Source organism: Capra hircus, chromosome 16, assembly GCF_001704415.2.
Source record: "Capra hircus breed San Clemente chromosome 16, ASM170441v1, whole genome shotgun sequence".
Classification (NCBI taxonomy): Eukaryota; Metazoa; Chordata; class Mammalia; order Artiodactyla; family Bovidae; genus Capra; species Capra hircus.
In genome coordinates, this window is record NC_030823.1 from 26,283,563 (window position 1) to 26,309,608 (window position 26,046).

The 26,046-nt window shown below is 42.9% G+C and overlaps 1 protein-coding gene across 1 annotated transcript in view; it reads left to right on the forward strand.

The window, feature by feature from the left end:
- CNIH3 (cornichon family AMPA receptor auxiliary protein 3) overlaps positions 1-26,046 on the forward strand; it is a 134,476-nt gene that overhangs the window by 49,880 nt on the left and 58,550 nt on the right. The window contains exons 2-3 of the mRNA XM_005690521.3: positions 13,200-13,268; positions 21,632-21,679. Coding sequence (XP_005690578.1) covers positions 13,200-13,268; positions 21,632-21,679 — 117 coding nt within the window. The remainder of the gene's footprint in view (positions 1-13,199; positions 13,269-21,631; positions 21,680-26,046) is intronic.

A 26,046-nucleotide genomic window follows, 5' to 3' on the forward strand; every position in this document is an offset into this window, starting at 1 on the left:
TCTGCCGGCTCCTGATCATCCCTGGTGCTCCTTGGTTTGTAGCTGCATCATCCCCACACCCCATTTCTGTGTGGCCTTTTCTGCATCTTATAAGGATGCTGTCACTGGGTTTCAGTTCAGTTCAGTTCAGTTCAGTCGCTCAGTTGTGTCCGACTCTTTGCAACCCCATGAATCGCAGCACGCCAGGCCTCCCTGTCCATCACCAACTCCCGGAGTTCACTCAGACTCATGTCCATCGAGTCAGTGATGCCATCCAGCCATCTCATCCTCTGTCGTCCCCTTCTCCTCCTGCCCCCAATCCCTCCCAGCATCAGAGTCTTTTCCAATGAGTCAACTCTTCACATAAGGTGGCCAAAGTACTGGAGTTTCAGCTTTAGCATCATTCCTTCCAAAGAAATCCCAGGGCTGATCTCCTTCAGAATGGACTGGTTGGATCTCCTTGCAGTCCAAGGGACTCTCAAGAGTCTTCTCCAACACCACAGTTCAAAAGCATCAATTCTTCGGCACTCAGCCTTCTTCACAGTCCAACTCTCACATCCATACATGACCACAGGAAAAACCATAGCCTTGACTAGACGGACCTTAGTCAGCAAAGTAATGTCTCTGCTTTTGAATATGCTATCTAGGTTGGTCATAACTTTTCTTCCAAGGAGTAAGCGTCTTTTAATTTCATGGCTGCAGTCACCATCTGCAGTGATTTTGGAGCCCCCCCAAAATAAAGTCTGACACTGTTTCCACTGTTTCCCCATCTATTTCCCATGAAATGATGGGACCAGATGCCATGATCTTTGTTTTCTGAATGTTGAGCTTTAAGCAAACTTTTTTACTCTCCTCTTGCACTTTCATCAAGAGGCTCTTTAATTCTTCTGCACTTTCTGCCATAAGGGTGGTGTCATCTGTATATCTGAGGTTATTGATATTTCTCCCGGCAATCTTGATTCCAGCTTGTGTTTCTTCCACTGGGTTTAGGACCTCTAATCTAGTATGACCTCATTTTAACTGATTAGTTCTGCAGCGACTCTATTTTCAAATAAGGCCACGGGAACTTCCCTGATGGTCCAGTGGTTAAGAAAATGTCTTCCAATGCAGGGGACGTGGGTTCGATCCCTGGTTGGGGAACTAAGATCCCCCATGCCACGGGGCAACTAAGCCCGAGTGCCACAAGTACTGAGCCCATGTGCTGCAGCTACAGAAGCCTGCAGGCCACAGCAAGGACGCAGCCCAGCCAAAATTTAAAAAACAACAAAAACGAAATAAGGCCACACTCTGAGGTTCAGCCCACAACATGGAGAAATCAAAAAAGAAGGTCTGTCCAGGTGGTCCTACTGCAGTCAGGAATCTGAACACATACCTGGCTGAAAGAACTGTCCCTATTGATAGATGGGTCAGTAGACAGAACTTTTGGGGGGCTCAGGCCACGTGCCCTCCCATTAGAAAACTTTGGACAGCTCTTCTCATGTCCAGTTACTCTCTGGGTTGGGTTAACCCAAAGTCACCCTCTGGCTTTCTGGGTCTGACTAGCCAGGATCCCTGGTCTTTCCTCATACTGCCTCTGAGCACTGACTTTACATTTGAGTGATTTAACGGCCTCTCAGGAAGGACTAGAAGATCATCAGCTTGCCGCCTGCTCCTCAGTGTGCACACACGGCCCTGCTTTCACACACTGACCTGAGTCGTATCATCCCTCTTGGCCACATCCCTTTGTTGGGCTGTGAACCGCAAGCGGCCAAGGCACTCGGTTCTGAGAGTCACGTAGAGGCCACGTCAGCAACGGAGCAGCTGGGCTGAACGGGGTCTTTCCTCTCGGGTCTGCTTTGAGGAGTGGGTTATTTGAGTCCCACGGGGTAGGATTCTTGGTCAGTCCTGCTCTTGGCCCCATCCCCTCCCACTGTCTCTCTCAGTCACTGGGCTTTACCTGCTGTGGCCTTTCTGCCCCTCACCCATGATGACCTTGTTCCCCCCTGGGGCCTCTGCAGCATAATAACTTCCTTCTCCTGGAACTTTCTGTGTCTGGTTCCTGACCACTCAGTCTCTCAGCTGAGATGGCACTTCCTCCGAGAGGTCTTCCTTGACCACCGCCCGCCCCCACCCGTTTTATGTCTCCATATCACCTTGTTCTTTGTTCACAAAGCCTGGCATTTTCAGATTTTTGTTGTTGTTGTTTGTTTTTTTGTTATTCTGTCTTCTGCCTCTGTCTGTGCCGACAGAGACCTTGTCTTCTGGTTCACTGCTATATCCCAGAGCCAAGACGAGTTTCAGGGACATCGTGGGTGCTTAGTGAAGAGTCTTTGGGGCATCTTCAGTAACAATACTTTCGTTTTAGATTTCAAGTCACAGAGAGACAACCACATGGAGTATGTAGACAACTGCATGGTGCTACATGGAGCATCAGCTGATCAGGATTCAGAAACCGGGTCCTGGTGTGGGCTGTGGCTAGCCCACTGTGCTGTGGCCAGAGCTTCATTCAGACGCTCTGCCTTTTGGTTTCCCCAACTCTACACTAGGGGGACATCCCCATCCAGTGCACAGAGTCTTTGTACAGATGAATGGTGCCGGGACATAATGGGATACGAATGTGAGACTATGACGCTTCAGCCTGTGAAGATCTTTCAGAAGCCAGAGGACACAGTGGAAGGAACACAGAGGAGAGAATGTTCCAGAGAAAAGAGGCTTCTCCAAACACTAAACTCTCTGACGGGGCAGCCCTGGGGACTTGTATAATAATGGGGGTGGAGTTTTCTCTCATTCTTACTCTTCCAGGAAGGTTTTTGCCATAGTAGAGTATAGTAGGGGGAAGCAGTGTCAGACTTTATTTTGGGGGGCTCCAAAATCACTGCAGATGGTAATTGCAGCCATGAAATGAAAAGACGCTTACTCCTTGGAAGGAAAGTTATGGCCAACCTAGAGAGCATATTCAAAAGCAGAGACATTACTTTGCAAACAAAGGTCCATGTAGTTAAGGCTATGGTTTTTCCAGTGGTCGTGTATGGATGTGAGAGTTGGACTGTGGAGAAAGCTGAGCGCCGAAGAATTGATGCTTTTGAACTGTGGTATTGGAGAAGACTCTTGAGAGTCCCTTGGACTGCAAGGAGATCCAACCAGTCCATTCTAAAGGAGATCAGTCCTGGGTGTTCTTTGGAAGGAATGATGCTAAAGCTGAAGCTCCAGTACTTTGGCCACCTTATGTGAAGAGTTGACTCATTGGAAAAGACTCTGATGCTGGGAGGGATTGGGGGCAGGAGGAGAAGGGGATGACAGAGGATGAGATGGCTGGATGGCATCATTGACTTGATGGACGTGAGTTTAAGTGAACTCTGGGAGTTGGTGATGGACAGGGAGGCCTGGCGTGCTGGGGTCGCAAAGAGTCGGACACGACTGAGTGACTGAACTGAACTGAGAGTATAGTTATTTTTAGCAAAATAACTGTTTCAGACAAGCAAGGTAACTTTTAATCTCCTAATTATAAATGCTGTGGGCCTAAACAAAGAAGGCTTCTTGAGATGCTTAGTAGAGGACTTTTGTAATTTCCTGCCCCTTGAGGTGGCTTCCCAGGTGGCTCAGCAGTAAAGAATCTGCCTGCCCATTCAGGAGTTGTGAGTTTGATCCCTGGGTTGGGAAGATCCTCTGGAGAAGGAAATGGCAACCCACTCTAGTATTCTTGCCTGGAAACTTCCATGGACAGAGGAGCCTGGTGGGCTACAGTCCAGAGGGTCACTGAAGAGTCGGACATGACTTAGTGACTGAACAATGACAACAGCCCCTTGAGGTGGGGCCAGGCTTCACCCCACCTGGGGATGTGGACTGATGGAATGGAGGCTGTCTAGAGTTAGGGCCAACCCATGCCTGGCTACAGGAGAGGCTCTAGTCTGTAGTGAGGCCCCTCACAGAGTGAATTTTTGAATTTTTTGAAGCATAGTTGATTTACAATGTTGTGTTAGTTTCTGGTATGCAGCAAAGTGATTTTATGTATATTTGCTTTTTCAGATTATTTGCCAGTATAGATTATTATAAGATATTGAATTTAATTCTCTGTGCTATACAGTAGGCTCTTAGAGTTTATCTATTTTACATATAGTAGTGTGTATACATATTAATCCCAAACTCCTAATTTATTCTCCCTCTTTCCCTTTAGTAACCATAAATTTGTTTTCTATGTCTGTGAGTCTATTTCAGTTTTATTGTTGTTCAGTAGCTCAGTCGTGTCCAACTGTTTGCTACCCCATGAACTGCAGCACATCAGGCTTCCGTATCCTTCACCACCACCTGGATTTTGCTCAAACTCATGTCCATTGAGTGGGTGATGCAATCCAACCATCTCATCCTCTGTCACCCTCTTCTGCCCTCAATCTTTCCCATCATCAGTCTTTTCCAAAGAGTTGTCTCTTTGCATCAGGTGGCCAAAGTATTGGAGCTTCAGCTTCAGCACCAGTTCTTCCAGTGAATATTCAGAGTTGGTTTCCTTTCGGATTTACTGGTTTGATCTCCTTGCTGCTCAAGGGACTCTCAAGAGTCTTCTCTAGCACCACAACTTGAAATCATCAGTTCTTAAACACACACAGACACACTACACTTTCTTTATCCATTCACCTGTTGATGGACATTAAGGTTGCTTTACTGTCTTGGCTACTATAAATAGTGCTGCTGTGAACACTGGAGCTCATATATCTTTTCAAATGGGAGTTTTTGTCTTTCCCAGATATATGTCCAGTAGTGAGATTGCAGGATCATATGGTAGTTCTATTTTTCCTTTTTAAAGGAAATTCCATACTGTTTTCCATAGTGGATGCACCAATTTACATTCCCACCCACAGTATAGGAGGGTTCCCTTTTCTTCTTCTTTTTACTTTATTTTACTTTACAATACTGTATTGGTTTTGCCATACATTAACATGAATCCACTACGGGTGTGCATGAGTTCCCAATCCTGAACCCCCCTCCCACCTCCCTCCCCATATCATCTCTCTTTGGGGCTGGTGCACTGGGATGTCCCTTTTCTTCGTATCCTCTCCAGCAGTTAAAGACTTTTTAATGATGGCTATTCTGACTGGTATGAGTTATGATTTTGCTTTCCATTTTTCTAGTAATTAGTGATGTCGAGCATCTTTTCTTATGTTTGTTCACCATCTGTATATCTTCTTTGGAGAAATGTCTGTTTGGGTCTTCTGCCCATTTTTTGATTTTTTTTTTTTTTTTGTATTGAGCTATATCAGCTCTTTGTATATTTTGGAAATTAACCCCTTGCTGGTTGCATCATTTGCAAATATTTTCTCTCAATCGGTGGGTTGTCTTTTCATTTTGTTGATGGTTTCCTTTGCTGTGCTAAAGCTTATAAGTTTGATTTGATTAGGTCTCTCTCTCTCTCTCTCTTTTAAAAATTTCTTTTGCCTTAGGAGACTATTCTAAGAAAACATTGCTATGGTTTATTTCAGAGAATGTTTTGTGTGTGTTCTCTTCTAGGAATTTTATGGTGGCAGATCTTATGTAATTGACCATAGGCATGAGGATTTATCTCTGAGCTCTCTATTCCATTCCATGGAGCCATGTGTCTGTTTTTGTGCCAGTACCATGCTGTTTTGATGACTGTAGCTTTGTAGTATTATCTGAAGCCTGGTTTATGCTTCTAGCTTTGTTCTTTTTCCTCAAGATTGCTTTGACAATTCTGGGTCTTTAGTGCTTCCATAAATTTTAGAATTATTGTAGTTCTCTGAAAAATGTCATGGGTTCTTTGATAGGGATCACATTTAATCAGTAGATTGCTTTGGGTAGTATGGCCATTTTAACAATATTAATTCTTCCAAAGGTCTGTGAATTGTTGACTCATTATCCTGGGCCGTGAGGATGCTGGGAAGAGCTGGAGGGTTTGGGTCAGGGCCTTTGGAAATGAGTTAGCCTAAGCCTAGTGGTGGCAAGGATAGAGCTCAAGATTCACAGAGATAGCTTCACATCCAGAGTGTTTCTCTGCTTGGACCTCCCTCCCTTTCTGAACCTCCCTGTGGACTCCTTGGGCCCCTGGCCCTGCATCTCCTGGAGCCTCCACTCTGCACACAATTAGGTGCAGGCATCTGACCTTCTCTCCCTCTTGAGCAGCGTCCCCGGCACAGCGCAGTCCCAGGCAAGGTCGTAGGCAGCCTGATTGGCCAGAATGTTTGTCAGGCAGCTGGTGGAAGAGCTGCTTGTCTTGCTTTGTCTCCACTGTCCTGCTGCTGCCTTGTCTAGTCTTTTCTGTGTTCACTCAAACCTCCATCTCAAAAGTTTGGCAAAAGAACAAGGAAGGAAGATTGCCTATACAAGAAAGCAAAATAAGCAGTGAATGTGGCTCTGAATATTAATTGTCTATAAGTTTGACAACTGTGATGAAACTGGCTAGTTATTAAGTCACCCACAATTCAAGCACATGTAATAAGAAATAATCTGATAGTCCTAAATCTATTAAAGAAACTGAATTTTTACTTTAAACTTTCCGTTATGAAAACTCTAGGTTTTAGGAAAAAACCTAAGAGAAAATCTTTGTGGCCTTAGGAGTTATCACCAAAAATACATCAATCAAAGAAAAACTGATAAATTGGATAAACTGATAAATATTAAAATGAAAAACTTTTGCTCTGAGAAACATCCAGTTAAGAATGAAAAGACATGGTACAGAATAGAAGAAAATATTTGCATATGATACAAATGAACTTATTTACAAAACAGAGAGAGACTCATAGAAAACAAATTTATGGTTACCAAAGGGGAAGGTAGGGAGAGGGATAAATTAGCAATTTGGGATTAGCAGATGCAAACTACTATATATAAAATAGATAAACAATAATGTCCTACCTGTAAAGCATAGGGAACTCTTTTCAATATCTTGTAATAAACCATAATGGAAAGAAATATGAAAACGCATATATCTATATATGTATAGCTGAATCACTTTACACCAGAAACTAATACAACATTGTAAATCAACTACACATCAATTAAAATTTTTTGAAAATTTCAATTTGCATAACTGACAAAGATTTGTATCCAGAACATACAGAGAACTCTCAAAAAATCATCAATAAGAAAACAAAGAGATCAATTTTTAAAAAGTTGGGCAAGTAATTTGAACACACACATCACCAAAAAAGACATACATATGACCATTAAGCCCATGAAAAATTGCTCAACATCATTAATTACTGGAGATATGAGATATCTCTACACTTCTTTGTCATGGCTGAAATAAAAGAAACTCAAACTGACAATACTAAGTTTTGATGAGGATGTGGAGTGATTGGAACTCCTATATGTTACTAGTGGGGATACAAAATGGTACAGCCACTTTGGAAAACAATTTCTCCATTTCTTATATAAACATACAGTTTGTTACCACATGAACCAGCAATACACATCCTATTTACTCCAGAAAATGGAAAACACATTTACATGAAAACTGTTATACAAATGTTTCTAGCAGCTTTATTCATAACTGTAAAAAACTGGAAAAACCCACATGTTCTCTCTCGCTTATTTTTTAAGAAGTTATTTATTTGGCTGTGGTGGGTCTTGGTTGCAGCGTGCAGGCTCCTCAGTCTTTGCTGAGGCATGCGGGATCTCTGGTTGTGGCATTCCAATTCTTAGTTGTGGCGCTTAGGGTCTAGTTCTTTGACCAGGGATCGAACCCAGGCCCCCTGTATGAGAGTTTGGAGTCTTAACCACTGTACCACCAGGGAAATCCACCACATGTTCTTTAACAGGTGAATGAGTAAACAAACTTCAGTCATCTCTCTAGTGGAATACTACTCAGCAACCAAAAGGAGCAAGCTAATGGTATAGCTGGGTTGCACGGGGGAGCAGAGGCTCAGATAAGCTGGCCTTTGGATACAGCTGAATTAAACCGGTCATCCTTTGATCAATGGCATCATCATCATGCTTTTCTCACAGTCCATCCCTGATGCTAATGGTTTGGCTCCAGATAGAAATCTGTGGCACCAAAGGGCTCTATAACCCTGTACTGAGTTGTCTGTTCTCAGATACTGGCCAGGAGGCTGGGAGTGGGAAACTAGGAACCAGTGCTAAGAAGAGGGTAACCCAATCCTCATGGCTTCTGGGAAGCTTTGCTTTTGTTCCACAGAGATAGGTGCCCATCCCACCTGTCCTTGGACTCTGTTTCCTTCTCTCTGTGTGTACTGGAGGTAGGATGACTTAATGGTAACTGTATAGGTTTTAGTGTCAGAGAGACTTTGGTTTAAATCCTGGCCCCCAAAGCAGTGATCTTGGACAAGTAATTTAATCATTTTTGGTCTCAGTTTTTTAATTTCTGAAATAAGGACAAGACTAGTACTTATCTCATGGGGTGGCTGAAGACTTAAATGATAAAAAGCATATATAATGTGAAACCTAGAGCCCAACATGTAAGCATGCACTAAATGGTAGATATTATTATAGTTGTCTTGTTAATAGTACTTATCACATTATAGCATAATGATCTGTTTACATACTTGTCTTCTTTTCTAGACCAGGGAGTTGTTGAGGACTGGAGCTGTATCTTATTGATTTTTGTACCTGCAGGGGCTAGCCCAGGACCTGTGGGTAAAAGGTGCTCACTGAATGTCAAGTGAATGGATGGATTGTTTAGTTAGTAGTTAGCTTCGGGAGGGGATACTGAAAGCCTTTCTGTTCATTCAGTTCAGTTCAGTTCACTCAGTCGTGTCCAACTCTTTGCGACTCTATGAATTGCAGCACGCCAGGCCTCCCTGTCCATCACCAACTCCTGGAGTTCACTCAGACTCACGTCCATCGAGTCAGTGATGCCATCCAGCCATCTCATCCTCTGTCATCCCCTTCTCCTCCTGCCCCCAATCCCTCCCAGCATCAGAGTCTTTTCCAATGAGTCAACTCTTCACATGAGGTGGCCAAAGTACTGGAGTTTCAGCTTTAGCATCATTCCTTCCAAAGAACACCCAGGACTGATCTCCTTTAGAATGGACTGCTTGGATCTCCTTGCAGTCCCAAGGGACTCTCAAGAGTCTTCTCCAACACCACAGTTCAAAAGCATCAATTCTTCGGCGCTCAGCCTTCTTCACAGTCCAACTCTCACATCCATACATGACCACTGGAAAAACCATAGCCTTGACTAAACAGACCTTTGTTGGCAAAGTAATGTCTCTGCTTTTGAATATGCTATCTAGGTTGGTCATCAATTTCCTTCCCAGGAGTAAGTGTCTTTAAATTTCATGGCTGCAATCACCATCTGCAGTGATTTTGGAGCCCCCCAAAATAAAGTCTGACACTGTTTCCACTGTTTCCCCATCTATTTCCCATGAAGCCAGATGCCATGATCTTCGTTTTCTGAACGTTGAGTTTTAAGCCAACTTTTTCACTCTCCTCCTTCACTTTCATCAGGAGGCTTTTTAGTTCCTCTTCATTTTCTGCTGTAAGGGTGGTGTCATCTGCATATCTGAGCTTATTGATATTTCTCCCAGCAATCTTGATTCCAGCTTGTGCTTCTTCCAGCCCAGCGTTTCTCATGATGTACTCTGCATAGAAGTTAAATAAGCAGGGTGACAATATTCAGCCTTGAAGTACTCCTTTTCTTATTTGGAACCAGTCTGTTGTTCCATGTCCAGTTCTAACTGTTGCTTCCTGACCTGCATACAGGTTTCTCAAGAGGCAGGTCAGGTGGTCTGGTATTCCCATCTCTTTCAGAATTTTCTATAGTTTATTGTGATCCACACAGTCAAAGGCTTTGGCATAGTCAATAAAGCAGAAATAAATGTTTTTTTGGAACTCTCTTCCTTTTTACATGTCCATTACCATCACCATTATCAGAAAGCACCCATGAAGTAATTGTTATCTCACGGAGCTTGAAGGCATAAGCTTCATTCTGGCCTTCCTTTTTTCACACCTTCCTTCAAGTCGGGTCCTGAGATGGGCTGTGGTTGCCTGCTGTCAGACTCAACTCAGCAGCTTGAAACCCCCTGCGGCTCCTGTCTAGCTGCTTCAAGCATCAGCTGCCTTTGTTCCCTTCAGCCCAGATCCACATCCCTTCACTTAGATAGGGAGCGGGCTTGAGGCAGGAATCACACGGGTACATCTTCAGTTGCAGTGGTAATGCGGGGCTTGATCCCTTTTCTGAATGGGCTTCTAGCCTCTTTGGGGAGCTTGTATGTGCTGTACCAACAGTAATGGAGTTCTAACGCCATCCAGAGACTTTTAGTTGACTGGATTAAATCTGATGAATTGTCTTTATAATTAGGTACGTAATGAGTGGAATGCTTGCTTATGTCAGCCTACTGGGATCTAGGAAGGCGATCTTCAGGCTCTGCCCTCGGTTCTGCTCAGTTTGCATTTATATCTGGGGATAACACATTATGTTCATTAACATTAACATTTGTAGTTTGGAGACATATCTCAACACATTGGACCAATAGGGAGGAATTAAAAGGGATAAATATCCATTACTGCTTTTAGGGACCAATGATCCAATAATGGGCGTGCGGAAGGAAGTGGGTTTAGTTTAGCTGAAGCACATAAAAAGGACCTGGGCTGTTATGCAACGCAAGTTCAGTATGAAACCAGGAATATGATGTGTCTACAAAAAGGCTAATGCTATCAGGTCACATTAACAGAGGTACGGTTTACAGAACAGAGGTGAGTGATGCTTTTACTCTCTGAGCCAACTGACCTCGCCTTGAGTATGGTGTTTAGTTCTGACAGTCATGTTTTAGTAAAGACGTTTACAACTGTAATGTGACTGAAGGACAATCAGAAGGGCGAGATAATTTAGTGCCAGTTAATATAACGGCTGCCCACTCCAGTATCCTAGCCTGAAGAATTCCATGGACTGTATAGCCCATGGGGTCGCAAAGAATCAGACAAGACTGAGCGACTTAAAAAAAAAAAATATATATATATATACATGGGTGTATGTATGTATGTGTAAATATATATATATATATATATATATATATATATATATATATATATAATGGTTGGAGAGATTCAGCCTGAAGGATTTGCTGGATTCACCATAGCTGGCAATACTGATAGGAATTCATTGTGGAAGAGAGATTCAGTGATCCTCCGTGTCTCTAAAGCAGTGCTTTACAATAGAACCTTCTGTGATGATAAATATGTTTTATATCTATACTGTTTGATAGCTACTAGAAAGATGTAATTTTAAGTAATTAGAATGTGGGAACTGAATTTTAAATTTAATTTTAAGTAATTAAAATAGCCAAATGTGGCTACCATATTGGACAACATGCAGCTCAGAGGAGAAATAAAAGAGCAGAACAGAGGTTAGCAAATTTTTTTCACTAAAGAGCAAAATAATAACTATTTTGAGCTTTGCTGCCCATACGGTTTCTGTTGCAGCTACTCAATTCAGCCATTGTAGTGCAAGAAAATAGACCATGTATAAAAGAATGCATATGTCTGTGTTCCAAAGAAACTTTATCGATGGACACTGAAATTTGAAATGATCTAATTTTAATGTGTCACAAAATATTATTATTTTATTTTTTTCTGTTATTCTAAAGATGCAAAAACCATTCTTAGCACACAGGTTGTACAGAAATGAGTGGCCAGCTAGATTTGACCTGCTGGCTGTGGTTTGCTCACACTGGCTTAGCATGTGGGTGAAAACCTTAGGGAGTTATATGTGAGTTCAGTTAAGGAAGATGATTAATTAGAGGTAGCCAGGGATAGAAGGAGCATCTTCAGTAAGTGGTGAGTTTCTTGTTACTAAAGCTTCAGGTATCAGCTGGATAATGAACTATCTGGCAAGGGATGATACATAAATGCGTCTCTCTAATACTACTTACACTAGAATTCCCCCCTAATTCTGTAGGAGTATTAAAATCAGAATGACATGTGACTGCGCTAAAATCATACCTGCTTTTTTAAGGGAAACAAGTCATTTTCCTTCACTTGGTACTTACTCTCAGCCCCCTGCTGCTGGAACAGGGACTGTTTTGAACAGGGGCACTAGCTTCATTGTTTCAGCAATTCTCCTGAGTGTTCAGGGATGCCTGGGATGTGCCTTCCTGGGGGAGTTTGTTTGTCCATTTGTATGCAGCTCAGGAAAGGTCTTGAGACCTTCACACCCTAGGAGAGGACACCCTACTGGCTGTACACACCTTTGTTCTGTTACTGAATCCCTGAGGACACCTGGGGGACAAAGTGGTCGGGGTTAGGAAGCGTCCCTTCTAGCTAGTTCTTTGTGTGGCTGGGTCATGCCTCATTCTGTGACTGGAGAAGGTCACCTCTAATATTTTCCCCTCTAGACAGATAGGGAAACCGTTGCTCTCTGGAGACCTCTGAGCCTCTGTCCAGAATGACCTTGAGAACTCAAGTCCAATGGAGTAAGCTGGACACCTTGATTGTCCAGGAGCTGATCATCCGGCCTTTGGATGGCTACAGATTCAATTGTTTCTAGTATTGTCAACTCTGCTTTCTTAATTTTCTCGTCTCCCTTTTGCCTGACTTCTATTCATTGAACTTCTAATCAGCATCTCTGCCAGAATAAACAAAAGTAAAAAATAAACAACTTTTTCCTTCAGGAGAAAATGGAAAGTGCTGGTTTGAAGTTTTAATTGTGTGTGTGTGTGTGTACACCTTTATTCAAAGCCCAGCCTGCTCTCACTGTAACAGAGTTTTCTCTACATTTTTGTGAAGCACAAGAAACTTAAAAAGACCTTTATTTGGGGGATTTAAAAAATTGAGATATTTGACATACAACATGGAGTACATCTAAGGTGTACAGTGTATAGATTTGGTACATTTATGTTACAATATGGTTGCCACTTTTGCCTTAACTAACACCTCTAGTCCATCACGGTTACCATTTTTTCTAGTACTGGGAACAATTAAGATCTAGTCTCTTAGTAAGTATAATGTTTATAATACAATTTTGTTTTCTGTTACCACTGTAGAGTGTATTAGGTCTCCAGGACTTATTTATCTGCTATTTTAAATATGTACCCTTGAACATCATCATTCTCATTCCCCATGTAGGGGGTTTTCAGGCATATACAATGTAGACAGGAGAGTACAGTCAACCCCATGTGCCCATCAGCAGCTTTGGCAGTGACTCCTGGCCCGTGCCGTGTCGTTGGCACCCCTCTCCTGCCTCCTGAGTGATTTTGGACCACATCTGTAGGAAGCTTTCCACATGGTGAACTGACTCATTTTGTACTAACATCGTGACTCTGTGTTTTCCATTTCAGATAATTGCCTTTGATGAATTAAGAACGGATTTTAAGAGCCCCATCGACCAGTGCAACCCTCTTCACGCGGTAAGTAGTGGGTGCTGGTGACTGGAAGGGTGGTGTCACTCCAGGCCACCCAGGACCTGTGAAGGAGGGTAAGGTTTTGATGAGTAGGGTGAGTGAAGCACATGCTTGGCCCCGGCTGCACCTCCATGTCTGGTTCAGGGCGGTAGTCCCTGAGGCTGCAGCGGTCTTAACTCATCCTGAAAAGTCAAGTATAGCAGTCCCAGTACCTGGGTGGGAAAGCTCTGTGTGCCGTCGCTGAGGATTCCTCGTGGCCCCATGTTAGTGGATCTTGAACAGGGAGGGAGGCTCCAGGCTGTCCGTCATGTTGGCAGATGTGGGAGCATCACCGTGGTCATCCCCACTCTGTACTTTGCCAGGCTTCCCACAGGGAAACTTGCAGGGGGTTGACATGTGCAGTTCATTTCACTGTATCCATCACCCAGGGAGCATTCATCTCAGGAGGCTGTCTGGGTTTGAGGTCAGTTCGCCTCCCCTTGGGAACCTGATGCAGTCCAGTTGTCTGGCCCTGGTTCAGAATATGAGAGACCCCCTGCCCCTGCTGCTCCCTGAGTCCTGCTGCTCTGTCTGGCTTGTCAGGCCATGACCACTGCTTCCACGTGCCTGGAATGGCTGTAGGAAGAAGCCTTGATGTGAGCAGAGGCAAAGGACCTCGTGTCTGCAGAGTCAGGTGGATGCTGGCTATCCACTCCTTGGCTCACTGCAGCCCACATCCCAGAGCCAGGCACTAGCCAGGCCTGTACAGAGCCTTTTCCAGACTCTTCTGGACCAGAACTCAAAGGATGGAGGTCATAGTTCATGCAGGTCTGTCTCTTAGTCTAATAAGCTCGGTGAGCCTGCATTGTGTTGAACTTCCCTCCAGGCCCTGGTTTCCAGGGCTAAGGCAAGTTTTTGTTTGAATAGTTCTGTTGATAGTTTCAGTTAAAAGTTGTAGAGTGAATGCCAGGATTTACTAGTGTGACTATACATATATGTAGTATATATCTGTGGGAATATTAACCTGGAAGGCTTTCGTGACATCATTTAGTGACATAATTCTCTAGTGACAAGGACAAAGAGGTCTGTTCTCCTTAGCCGCAGACCCCCTGAAGAGAGTTGTGTTCTTTGGGAGCTACTAAAAGACCAAGGGAATAGGCTTTGGTGTCCACTTGTAAAGTACAGGGTTATTATTGGATTATTATTTAACAGTTATTACTGTTAAATTTTGGGTGGGTTTTATTACATTCCAACAATACAAGAGAAGACCCTACGTATGGACATCACCAGATGGCCAATACTGAAATCAGATTGATTATATTCTTTGCAGCCAGTGATGGAGAAGCTCTATACAGTCAGCAGAAACAAGACCGGGGGCTGACTGTGGCTCAGATCATGAACTCCTTATTGCCAAATTCAGACTTAAATTAAAGAAAGTAGGGAAAACCACTAAACCATTCAGGTATGACCTAAATCAAATCCCTTATGATTATACAGTGGAAGCGAGAAATAGATTCAAGGGATTAGACCTTATAGACAGAGTGCCTAAAGAACTATGGATGGAGGTTTGTAACATTGTACAGGAGGCAGTGATTAAGACCATCCCCAAGAGAAAGAAATGCAAAAAGGCAAAATAGTTGTCAGAGGAGGCCTTACAAATAGCTATGAAAAGAAGAGAAGCAAAAGGCAAAGGAGAAAAGGAAAGATATACCCATCTGAATGCAGAGTTCCAAAGAATAGCAAGGAGAGATAAGAAAGCCTTCCTCAGTGAGCAATGCAAAGAAATAGAGGAAAACAGCAGAATGGGAAAGACTAGAGATCTCTTCAAGAAAATTAGAGATACCAAGGGAACATTTCATGCAAAGATGAGCACAATAAAGGACAGACATGGTGTGAACCTAACAGAAGCAGAAGATATTAAGAGGTGGCAAGAATACACAGATGAACTATACAAAAAAGATCTCTATGACCCAGATCACTAGGTGATCTAGGTGTGATCACTCACCTAGAGCCAGACATCCTGGAATGCAAAGTCAAGTGGGCCTTAGGAAGCATCACTATAAACAAAGCTAGTGGAGGTGATGGAATTCCAGTTGAGCTATTTCAAATCCTAAAAGATGTTGCTGTGAAAGTGCTACATTCAATATGCTAGCAAATTTGAAAAACTCAGCAGTGGCCATAGGACTGGAAGAGGTCAGTTTTCATTCTCATCCCAAAGAAAGGCAATGCCAAAGAATGTTCAAACTACCACACAAATGCACTCATCTCACACGCTAGCAAAGTAATGCTCAAAATTCTCTGAGCCAGGCTTCAACAGTATGTGAACCGTGAACTTCCAGATGTTCAAGCTGGATTTAGAAATGGTAGAGGAACCAGAGATCAAATTGCCAACATCCGTTGGATCATTGAAAAGCAAGAGAGTTCCAGAAAAACATGTACTTCTGCTTTATTAACTATGCCAAAGCCTTTGACTGTGTGGATCACGACAAACTGTGGAAAATTCTTCAAGAGATGGGAATACCAGGCCACTTTCTCTGCCTCCTGAGAAATCTGTATGCAGGTCAGGAAACAACAGTTAGAACTGGACTTGGAACGACAGACTGGTTCCAAATTGGGAAAGGAATACGTCAAGGCTGTATATTGTCACCCTGCTTATTTAACTTATATGCAGAGTATATCAGAGAAATGCTGGACTGGATGAAGCACAAGCTGAAATCACAAGATTCCAGATCACAAGCACAAGATTGCAGGGTGAAATATCAATAACCTCTGATATGCAGATGACACCACCCTTATGGCAGAAAGCAAAGAACTAAAGAGCCTCTTGATGAAAGTGAAAGAGGAGAGTCAAAAAGTTGGCTTAAAACATTCAATAAACTAAGATCATGGCATCTGGTCCCATCACTTCATGGCAAATAGATGGGGAAACAGCGGAAACAGTGACAGACTTTACTCTTTTGGGCTCCAAAATCACTGCAGATAGTGACTGCAGTCATGATTAAAAGACGCTTGCTCTTTGGAAGAAAAGTTATGACCAACCTAGACAGTATATTAAAAAGCAGAGACGTTACTTTGCCAACAGAGGTCCATCTAGTCCAAGCTGTGGTTTCTCCAGTAGTCATGTATGGATGTGAGAGCTGGACTATAAAAAAAGCTCAGCACTGAGGAATTGATGCTTTTGAACTGTGGTTTTGGAGAAGACTCTTGAGAGTCCCTTGGACTGCAAGGAGATCCAACCAGTCTATCCTAAAGGAAGTCAGTCCTAAATATTCATTGGAAGGACTGATGCTGAAGCTGAAGCTGAAACTCCAATACTTTGGCCACCTGATGTGAAGAACTGACTCATCTGAAAATACCCTAATGCTGGGAAAGATTGAAGGCAAGAGGAGAAGGGGATGACAGAAGATGAGATAGTTGGATGGCATCACTGCTTCAATGGACATGAGTTTGAGTAAACTCTGGGAGTTGGTGATGGACAGGGAAGCCTGGTGTGCTGCAGTCCATGGGGTCACAGATTCTGACACGACTGAGCAACTGAACTGAACCGAACTGAAGAAAATATGTATATATACATATATATATATATTCATGAATATATATATTCAGTGGTGATTTAGTCACTAAGTCATGTCCAACTCTTGTGACCCCATGGACTGCAGCCACCAGGCTCTTCTGTCCATGGGATTCTCCAGGCAAGAATACTGGAGTAGGTTGCCATTTCCTTCTTTGAGGATTATTCTTGTGTTTCCTACATTGCAGGTAGATTCTTTACTGCTGAGCCACCAGGGAAGCCCCATATAGACACACACACACACACATATATAAAACCTATAATTCTCATAACTCTGTGAGACAGGCGTCATTTGCCCAATTTAGACTCTTATCCAAGGACTCAAAGTTCTCATGCACATTGAAGTCAGAACTGGAACCCAGGTCTGCTTGTGTTCTTACCACTTACTCTATGTTGTAGAAAAAGAGATAGATCTGATTCTTTAAACACCTGTTTTTATAATCCCTTGATTCTGTGAAACAGAGCTGACCCTTTCCAAGTCAACCGTGTGAAGCAGAGTTTTGTGGCAAGTTGGAAGAATCCCTAAGATCTACTTTACAACTTACCTGTCTTGTGAAACTTATCATTATTTAAAATTCATTTTGTTTCCATCTGCCAGCCTCACCACCCTCCAGGGGTAACTTGGCTCCTCCAGGCCTGAAAAGGTTGCACCCTGGGCCTCCTTTCATTCTGGATGTTTCTGTGTTTGGCACCAGCATCACACACCTGGCCCGTCAACATCGACCAGGTGCATAGAGCCGCTCTAGGCTGAGAGGGCACTTCTATTTGGAATGTCTGGGAGTCAAGAGTCTGTTTTGCTTCCTTCTGGTGGCTTGGGCTCAAATTAGAAAGTGGCTGACTTAGAATACCCAGAGTTTCTTGTGTCCTGCCCCTCAAATCCATCATGTGAATTCAACACCAAATTGCAAGAGAGTTGATGAAACCATGAGACAGGTTCATGACACCCGTTTCCATCTTACCTTGACAGTTTTCTTAGTTCGGGCAGGACAAAGAAAATTAGGACCAGTGTATGTCCAGTGGGAAGCTTCTGCTCAAGGTCAGTGCAAGGATAGAACCTGCACACAGTAGGTGCTTAATAACTGTTGCTGAAAGAATGAATGACTGTTAAAGGGTGAGGTTACATAGCAGAGAAGCTGAACCTCAACTTTTTATTCCTATTATGAAAGCCACACTTGTTCACAGATATAGAAAACAAATGTAAGCTTACCAGGGGTGGGGAAGAGGGGGGATAAATTGGGAGATTGGGATTGACATATACACACTACTGTGTATAAAAAGGCTTCCCTGATAGCTCAGTTGGTAAAGAATCCACCTGCAATGCAGGAGACCCCAGTTTGATTCCTGGCTTGGGAAGATCCCCTGGAAAAGGGAAAGGGTACCCATTCCAATATTCTGGCCTGGAGAATTCCATGGGGTATAGTCTATGGGGTCACAAAGAGTTGGACATGACTGAGTGACTTTCACGTTCGCATATAAAAGATAACTATTAAAGACCTACTGTATAGCACAGGGGACTCAATATTTGTAGTAATGTGGGAAAGAATCTTGAAAAGACTGGATATATGTATGTATATAACTGATTCCTTTTATTGTACACCTGAAGCTAACATAGCATTGTAAATCAACTATACTCCAATAAAAGTTTGAAAAAATAAAGCCCCACATCTAATCAGTCAATGAATTAATTAAGGAGTTCTTGCCTGGAGAATCCCAGGGACAGTGGGCTGCCGTCTATGGGGTCGCACAGAGTCGGACACAACTGAAGCGACTTAGCAGCAGCAGCAGCAGCAGCAGGGCCCCAGAGGCCAGACATCTTATAGACAGACTAAAGCCCTTAGCTTTGTAAAGGACTCCTGTCTGATATTTTTTAAAGCCCTAATGGAAGAGTATTAGGCACATTCCCCCTGGATTTTATGATGTTACTCCCTGGCAGGAACTTAAACTTTGGATGCCTCATTTAACTCATCCTTAATCTCTCTGGGCCCCCATAGAGTCTCTGCAGAAGCATCTTGGGCTCAGATGGCTTGACAAAGCTGCTTCACTGGTTGCTAACTGTAGTCCTGGACAAATTTGTGCAAACAGTTGCTGATTGGTGTGGAATATTTCTAAATGAACATGCATGAGGTCCACTGGTTCTTTAGATGTAAGCTCTGAACACTGTTGGACCCTTTGGTTGACCATCAGCCCCCGCTTCCAGCCAGTGGGAAGAGGAGGAATGCTTTGTTTTTACTCTGAGTTTCTCATGGTAACACTTTCCCTTTCCTTTTATCAGTGGGACATTTAATATCACTGTAAAGTAAGGAGAGATGCTGTCCTTCAGAGGATCTGACTTGCTGGAGAAAGAGCTCGCATGTGTCCTGACCACTCCCCCCCCTTTCATCCTTGGGATCTCACGTCTTTTCACGTGTTCTCCGTTTAGGCAGCCTTGATGCCCAGCTGTGTTTGTGTGCGTTTGCTTGTACACGTGCAAGCACACATGTGTGTTGAGGAGAATGTGGTCTGTCTTCCTAGCCATGTGGACGCTAATTTGTCCTGATGTGGGCTCTTTCCGCTGGGCTTAAAGGATGCACAGGAATTGCTATATTTGTGATTTAATTAGAGAAATTGAAGTGGCCCAGCCACCTGTCTTCTTGTGATCCAGGAGGAGCCTCATTATCATCACATCTACCGCAACCAAATTGCCTTGGTAATGAAGCACCGGGAGATGCCACAGCTGTGTTCAGGGTGGCTTCAGAGATCGCAAAAGTCACTGCGGGAAAGAGGAGGCAACATTCAGTGTGTGAACTGAGCATCATCACCTGCCCACCCCTGGGGCATTTTTCCATGGCAGTGAGCCAAACTCTAGAAATGGCCATCTTGAAAATTCTTAGCCCGGAGGCACTGCTGCTGTCTAATTGAGTGGGAAGATTGCTTCCTCTAAATACATTCACTTTAGAAAAATAAAGTCAAGGGCAGAGAGCTTCCCCACCTTATACACTAATCAGGCACAGACGCGCTCTTCGAGACTTGAATGGGAGGCCCTCCAGGGGGCCTGACTCTGGGCTTCAGGACATTCATGAGCACGTGGTCCCTGTTCTTTAGTGTGACTGTCTTACAGGGATATGGAGGTTATAGGAAAAAGAAATAAAGAAACGTGCTGGGCTGAAAAGAAAGCTGAACCCATGCTGTTTGCTGGGGAAGTTGGGTTAAGAGCAAATAACTGTGCAAGATAGATAGAGAAAAACTTGAAACTCTTATTTCTTTCAGTTTTATTAAGATATAATGGACACATAGCAGTATATTTAGTTTCAGGTGTATGGCATAATGACTTGACTTGCAAACGTTGCAAAATAATTGGTTAACATTGCAAAATAAATGGCTAGCATCCATCATGTTGTATAGATGTGAAAGAAAAATAGTTTCCTTGTGATGAAATTTTGGGGATTTATTCACTTAGCAGCTTTCAAATATGCCACATAGCATGTTAGCTATAGTTGTTATGTTATATATTACATGCCATTGTTTGTCTTATAACTGGAAGATTTTAACTTTTGACCACCATCATCAAAATCCCTCTCTACCTCTGGTAACTGCAAATCTGATCTCTTTTTCTGTGAGTTTGTCTGTTGTTCTTGTTGTTTTGTTTTTAGATTACACATATAAATAAGATCATACAGTATTTGTCTTTCTCTGATATTTCATTTAGCATAGTGCCCTTGAGGTCTGTCTGTGTTATCACAAATGGCAAGGCTTCCTTTTTATGGCTGAATAATATCCCATTATTTATGTGTATACCACAACTGCTTTATCCATTCATCTGTCAATGGACACTGTTATGCTCCGTGTCCGTTTCCCCCACCCGACCGAATGAACAAGTCCACCAAAGTAATGCAAAAGGCATAAAGGGAGTTTATTTCTGGTGCGCCAGGGTCCTAGCCTCTCCGACACAGCAGAATGCGGCTGGACCCCGAACAAAGAGGTATGGCGGTTTATATACAGTCTGTCCCTTTGTCTCAGCAACAGGCATAGTTGGCACTACCTGATTGGTTACATGTGAAGCTGAGCTCATACATTTCCCTGATGCCGCTTCCCTATAGATTTTTTCCTTATTTGGTTATGGAATGTTTAGTGCAGGAGCTACTGACCCAGGTCCCTGGTGTAGTTACACACCTCACTAAGTCTTCCGGTAACCCAACAGACACTTAGGTTATTTCTATGTCTTGGCTACTCTAAAAAATGCTGTTATGAACATAATGGTGCAGATATTTCTTCAGTATAGTAATTTTGTTTCCTTTGGTTATATCCAGAAGTAGAATGCTGGATCATGTGGTACTTCTATTTTTAATTTTTTGAGGAACTTCCATACTGTTTCCCATAGTGACTGTACCAATTTACACTCCCACCAACAGTGTAGGAGGGTTCATTTTTTTCCCCACAGCCTCACCAGCACTTGGTATCACTTGTCTTTTTGATGCTAGTCATTCTAACGGATGTGAGGTGATATCTCATTTTGGTTTTAATTTGGATTTTCCTGGTGATGAGTGAAATTGAGCAGCTTTTCATGTGCCTGGTGGCCATCTGTATGTCTTTGGAAAACTGTCTGTTCAGATCCTCTGCCCATTTTTAATTGGCTTATTTGTGTGGTTTTTTTTTTTTTTTTCTCTTGAGTTGTATGAGCTGAAATTCTTCTTAGCAAAAGGTCGGAGCTTGAAGGTCACGGCTGGGAGGGGTCTGTGGTGGACTCTGCCTCCTCCACTAGGGGCTGAATGTGGGGTTTCTCGTGTTTTTCCAGCAGAAGACCTAACCTCCCCTCTCTTTTCTTTCTTGTGCCTCCTGATAGAGGGAACGGCTGAGGAACATTGAGCGAATATGCTTCCTTCTGCGAAAGGTCAGTGCAAGTGCCCCATGCCAAAGGGTGGATGGTCACGTGGTCATGGGTGGTCACACAGTGAAAGGGACTAGGGAGGCTGAATGCCCGCTTCGGTCCCTGTCTCCCCACAAAGGCAAATGATGGTGGGGGAGAAGGAGGTGGGAGCAAGTGAGTTCTTTGGAAACCTCCGGAGACAAGAGGCACTAATTAAAAGGGGTGGCCATCAATCAAAGTGTCAGAACAGCACTGGATATTTGCAAGTGCCCTCTGGTTGGATTTTGAGATTCTTTATCTTTGCTTGATGATGGATGGCCTTTACAGCTGATAACTCCTTCACAGCCTTTGTTCCTGTCTGATGCTGGGCTCAGAAATGCTCCCGCCTGGCTCAGCCAAGTTTTTAACTGGTTGTTGGGTTTCATTTGAGGTTTCAACCTGCCATTCAGCTTTGCAGTTTGATTGACAGCATCGTCAGGAGTGTTGGAGGGGTGGAGTGGGAGATGTTATTAAAGGGGGAGCCAGGCATTCAGAGAGTTTCTCTGAATGAATGGTCAGTAGGTCACAGCTGCCCTCAGCGCATTCAGAAAGCACACGTGTGCACGCATATTCATGTATGCATGTACAGCTTAAGCTTAGTATTTATCAGGGCTCTGTGACTGAGCGACTGAACTGAACTGAACTGCTGATGTAGCTGGGAGACCCCTGTGACAGAGAGATCAGTCTGCCACTCTCCAGTAAGGAAAGCATGTACTTTTTGTAGCAAAGTGTGGAGAATAGCAACTTGCATGTAAAACTAAGAGTCCATTACCTTGAGCCAAGGGACATCCCTGATCTCTATTCAGAGTGGATGGGCTACAGGCTGTAGGAAAGCCCCCTGTCCACCCAAAAGGAGTTTTTGAGCCTTATGTGAACAGGAGAGAAATCAAATGCTATGCCAGCATTGATGGAAGGGAAACAATTTTGCAAGCTTTTGATTTTTTTCCCCTATATTTCAATAATGATGCCTTTCATTGGGAGAGAGAGCTTAATCAAGAAATCAGTTATTTTTCTAGCTAATTACTTGTCCTTTACTGTTTTTCAAGAAACTCAGTATGTCAGGGTTCCGCATCTGCTATGACACAGCAGGGAAGTAAGCTCAGATAATGAAAATACTAGTGATCCAAGGAATAAAGAATGGTTAAGAAAATAACATATGACATTTGGTGTTAAGGGGCTTCCCCGATGGCTGAGTGGGTAAAGACTCCACCTGCCAATGCAGGAGACGTAGGAGATATGGGTTTGATCCCTGGCTTGGGAAGATCCCCTGCAGGAGGAAATGGCAACCCACTCCAGTACTCTTGCCTAGAAAATCCTATGGACAGAGGAGCCTGGCAGACTACAGTCCAAAGGGTCCAAAGAGTTGTACACTACTGAGCACGCATGCATGCATGTGGTTTTAAGAGTGAGTCATGAATTTGTAGATTATTTTCCCACAGAATGTCTCGGACACCAAGAATCCTCTCCAGCGGTCACTTCCCTAGTCTCCAGTTTATTTTTTAAGACTGATACCCAAGGTCTTTCAACTCCAAGTTGCCCCCCGCCCCCATTTAAAATGTACCGTCCTGAATTCTCTGGCAGAGCAGTAACCTCCATCAGTCACATCTGAGCCTCGCTCACTCTTCTGTGTTGCTTGACCGTTGACTCTAGCCAGACAGCAGGCAGTAGCCTGTGGCTGCCTCTGCCGAGGTCCCGTCTTACAGCCCTGTGCTCTACAGCCAATCCTTACTCACCTATTTCATGCATGGTTGTTTGTATCTGTTAATCCCATGCACCTAATTTGTCCTTCCCCTCCTTCCTCTCTCCTTGGGAAACCATACATTTGTTTTCCATGTTTGTGAATCTGTTCCTGTTTTGTATATAGGTTCACTTGTCTTATTTTTTAGATTCTATGTAGAAGCCATATCATATAGTATTTTTTTCTTTCTCTGTCTGACTTACTCAACTAAAGTATAATATTTTCTAGGTCTATCCATGTTGCTGCAAATGGCAATATTTCATTTTTTATGACCAATTAATATTCCATTGTATACATATATATACACCATATCTTCCTAAGCCAGTTGTTTATCGATGGGCACTGAGGTTGCCTCCATGTCTTGGCTATTATAACTAGTGCTGTGGACATTAGGGTACTGGTATCATTTTGAATTAGTTTTCATTTTTCCTGGGTATATACCTAGGAGTTGGGTTGTTGGATCATACGGTAGCTCTATTTTTAGTTTTTTAAGGAACCGCCATACTGTTTTCCATTGTGGCTGCACCAGTTTACATATTCCCACCAACAGTGTAGGAAGATTCCCTTTTCTTCCTTTTACCATCTCCAGCATTTATTATTTATAGACTTTTTAATGATAACTGTTCTAACAGGTATGTGGTGATAACTCATTGTGGCTTTTTTTAGAGAAATTAATTGTATTTAAAAATATTTTATATTGGCACATAATTGATTTGGGGGACTTCCCAGGTAGCTCAGTGGTAAAGAATCCACCTGCCAATGCAGAAGATGCAGGAGACTTGGGTTCAGACCTTGAGTTGGAAAGATTCCCTGGATGAAGAAATGGCAATCTACTCCAGTATTCTTGCCTGGGAAATCCCATGGACAGAGGAGCCTGGTGGGCTACAGTCCATAGTGTCACAAACAGTCAGGCACGACTGAGCAGGTATGCTCAGTAAATAGTGTATTTATAGTGTTGTATTAGTTTCCGGTGTACAACAGAGTGATTCAGTTATATATAGATAAACATGTATCTATCTTTTTCAAGCTATTTTCCCGTTTAGATTATTAGAGAATATTGAGTAGAATTCCCTGTGGTATATAGTAGGCCCTTGTTGGTTATCTATTTTAAATACTTTGGTGTATATATGTTAATCCCAAGCTCCTAATTTATTCCTCCCCCCTTTCCCCTTTGGTAACCATAAATTTGTTTTCTGTTTTCTGAGACTTAGAAAGTTAATTTGTATCATTTTTTTAGATTCCACATATAAATTATATCATATTTGTTTTTCTCTCTCTGACTTTCTTCATTTAGTATGATAATCTCTAGGTTCATCCATGTTGTTGCAAATAACATTATCTCATCCTTTTTTATGGCTGAGTAATATTCCATGGTGTATATACACACACACACACACACACACACACACACACACACTTTCTTTGTATATCCTTTCCTCTGTTAGTGAGCATTTAGGTTGCTTCCATGTCTTGGTTATTGTAAACAGTGCTGCAGAGAGCATTGGAGTGCATGTATCTTTTCAAATTATGGTTTTCTCCAGAGCCCTGCCTGGGGGTGGGATTGCTGGATCATATGGTAACTCTATTTTTAGTTTTTTAAGGAACTTCCTTACTGTTCTCCATAGTGGCTATACCAATTTACATTCCCACCAAACAGGGTAGGAAAGTTCTCTTTTTGATGATGGTTATTCTGACAGATGCAAGGTGATACCTCATTGTGTCTTTGATTGCATTTCTCTAATAATTAGCGATGTTGAACATTTTTTCATGTTCCTTTTGGCTATCTGTATGTCTTCTACGGAAGAATGTCTACTTAGGTCTTCTGCCCATTTAAAAATTTTTCTTTTTTTTTTTCGCTACTGTATAGTGTGAGCTGTTTGTATATTCTGGACATGAATCCCTTTTTGGTCATATCACTTGCTCATATTTCCTCCCGTTCCATAGGTCATCTTTTCATTTTGTTATTGGTTTCCTTTGCTGTGTAAAAGCTCTGAAGCTTGTTTAGATCCTGTAATAGTCTTTTCATTTCTTCACTTCAACAGTGTCCATGACAGAGCACAAAACTTAAATCTTACCACATTTGCTCTGTACATCCGGTTTGTATTTTAAAATTGAATTTAACTCTTTACTGTATTCATTATTGACACAGAAGATCTCTAAGCTCAGGTTCTATCCCCTTCCTTTCCTCTGTGTTTCTGTCCTCTCCCCTCTTTGTAGTCTGTATTTTAACCTTATGAATAAACTCTCTCTGCCTGTTCTGGACAGGCACTGGACGCATGATGTAGGGCGCTGGCAAAGTGTGCAGGCTTCTGGTACTTCCTGCCTGTGCCTGGATTCTCTGTGTCACCCTCAGTGTGACTCTGAAGTGAGGGTGATAAGTTCATCATCCTCTTCATGGAGTTGTGAGAATTAAATGAGATGATACATGTGCGTCTAGCTCATAAATACTCATCACGTACTAAATGTTACTCTTATTATCCTGACCCTTAGCTGCTGCCTGAAACTTCTTATAACATCCCCAAGCATACCCATGGTGCTGAAGTAACCCTGGATTGGCCACAGCCCCTCACATTTTGTGGGGGTGAGGGTCATTTGCCATTTAAGCAGAGTCACA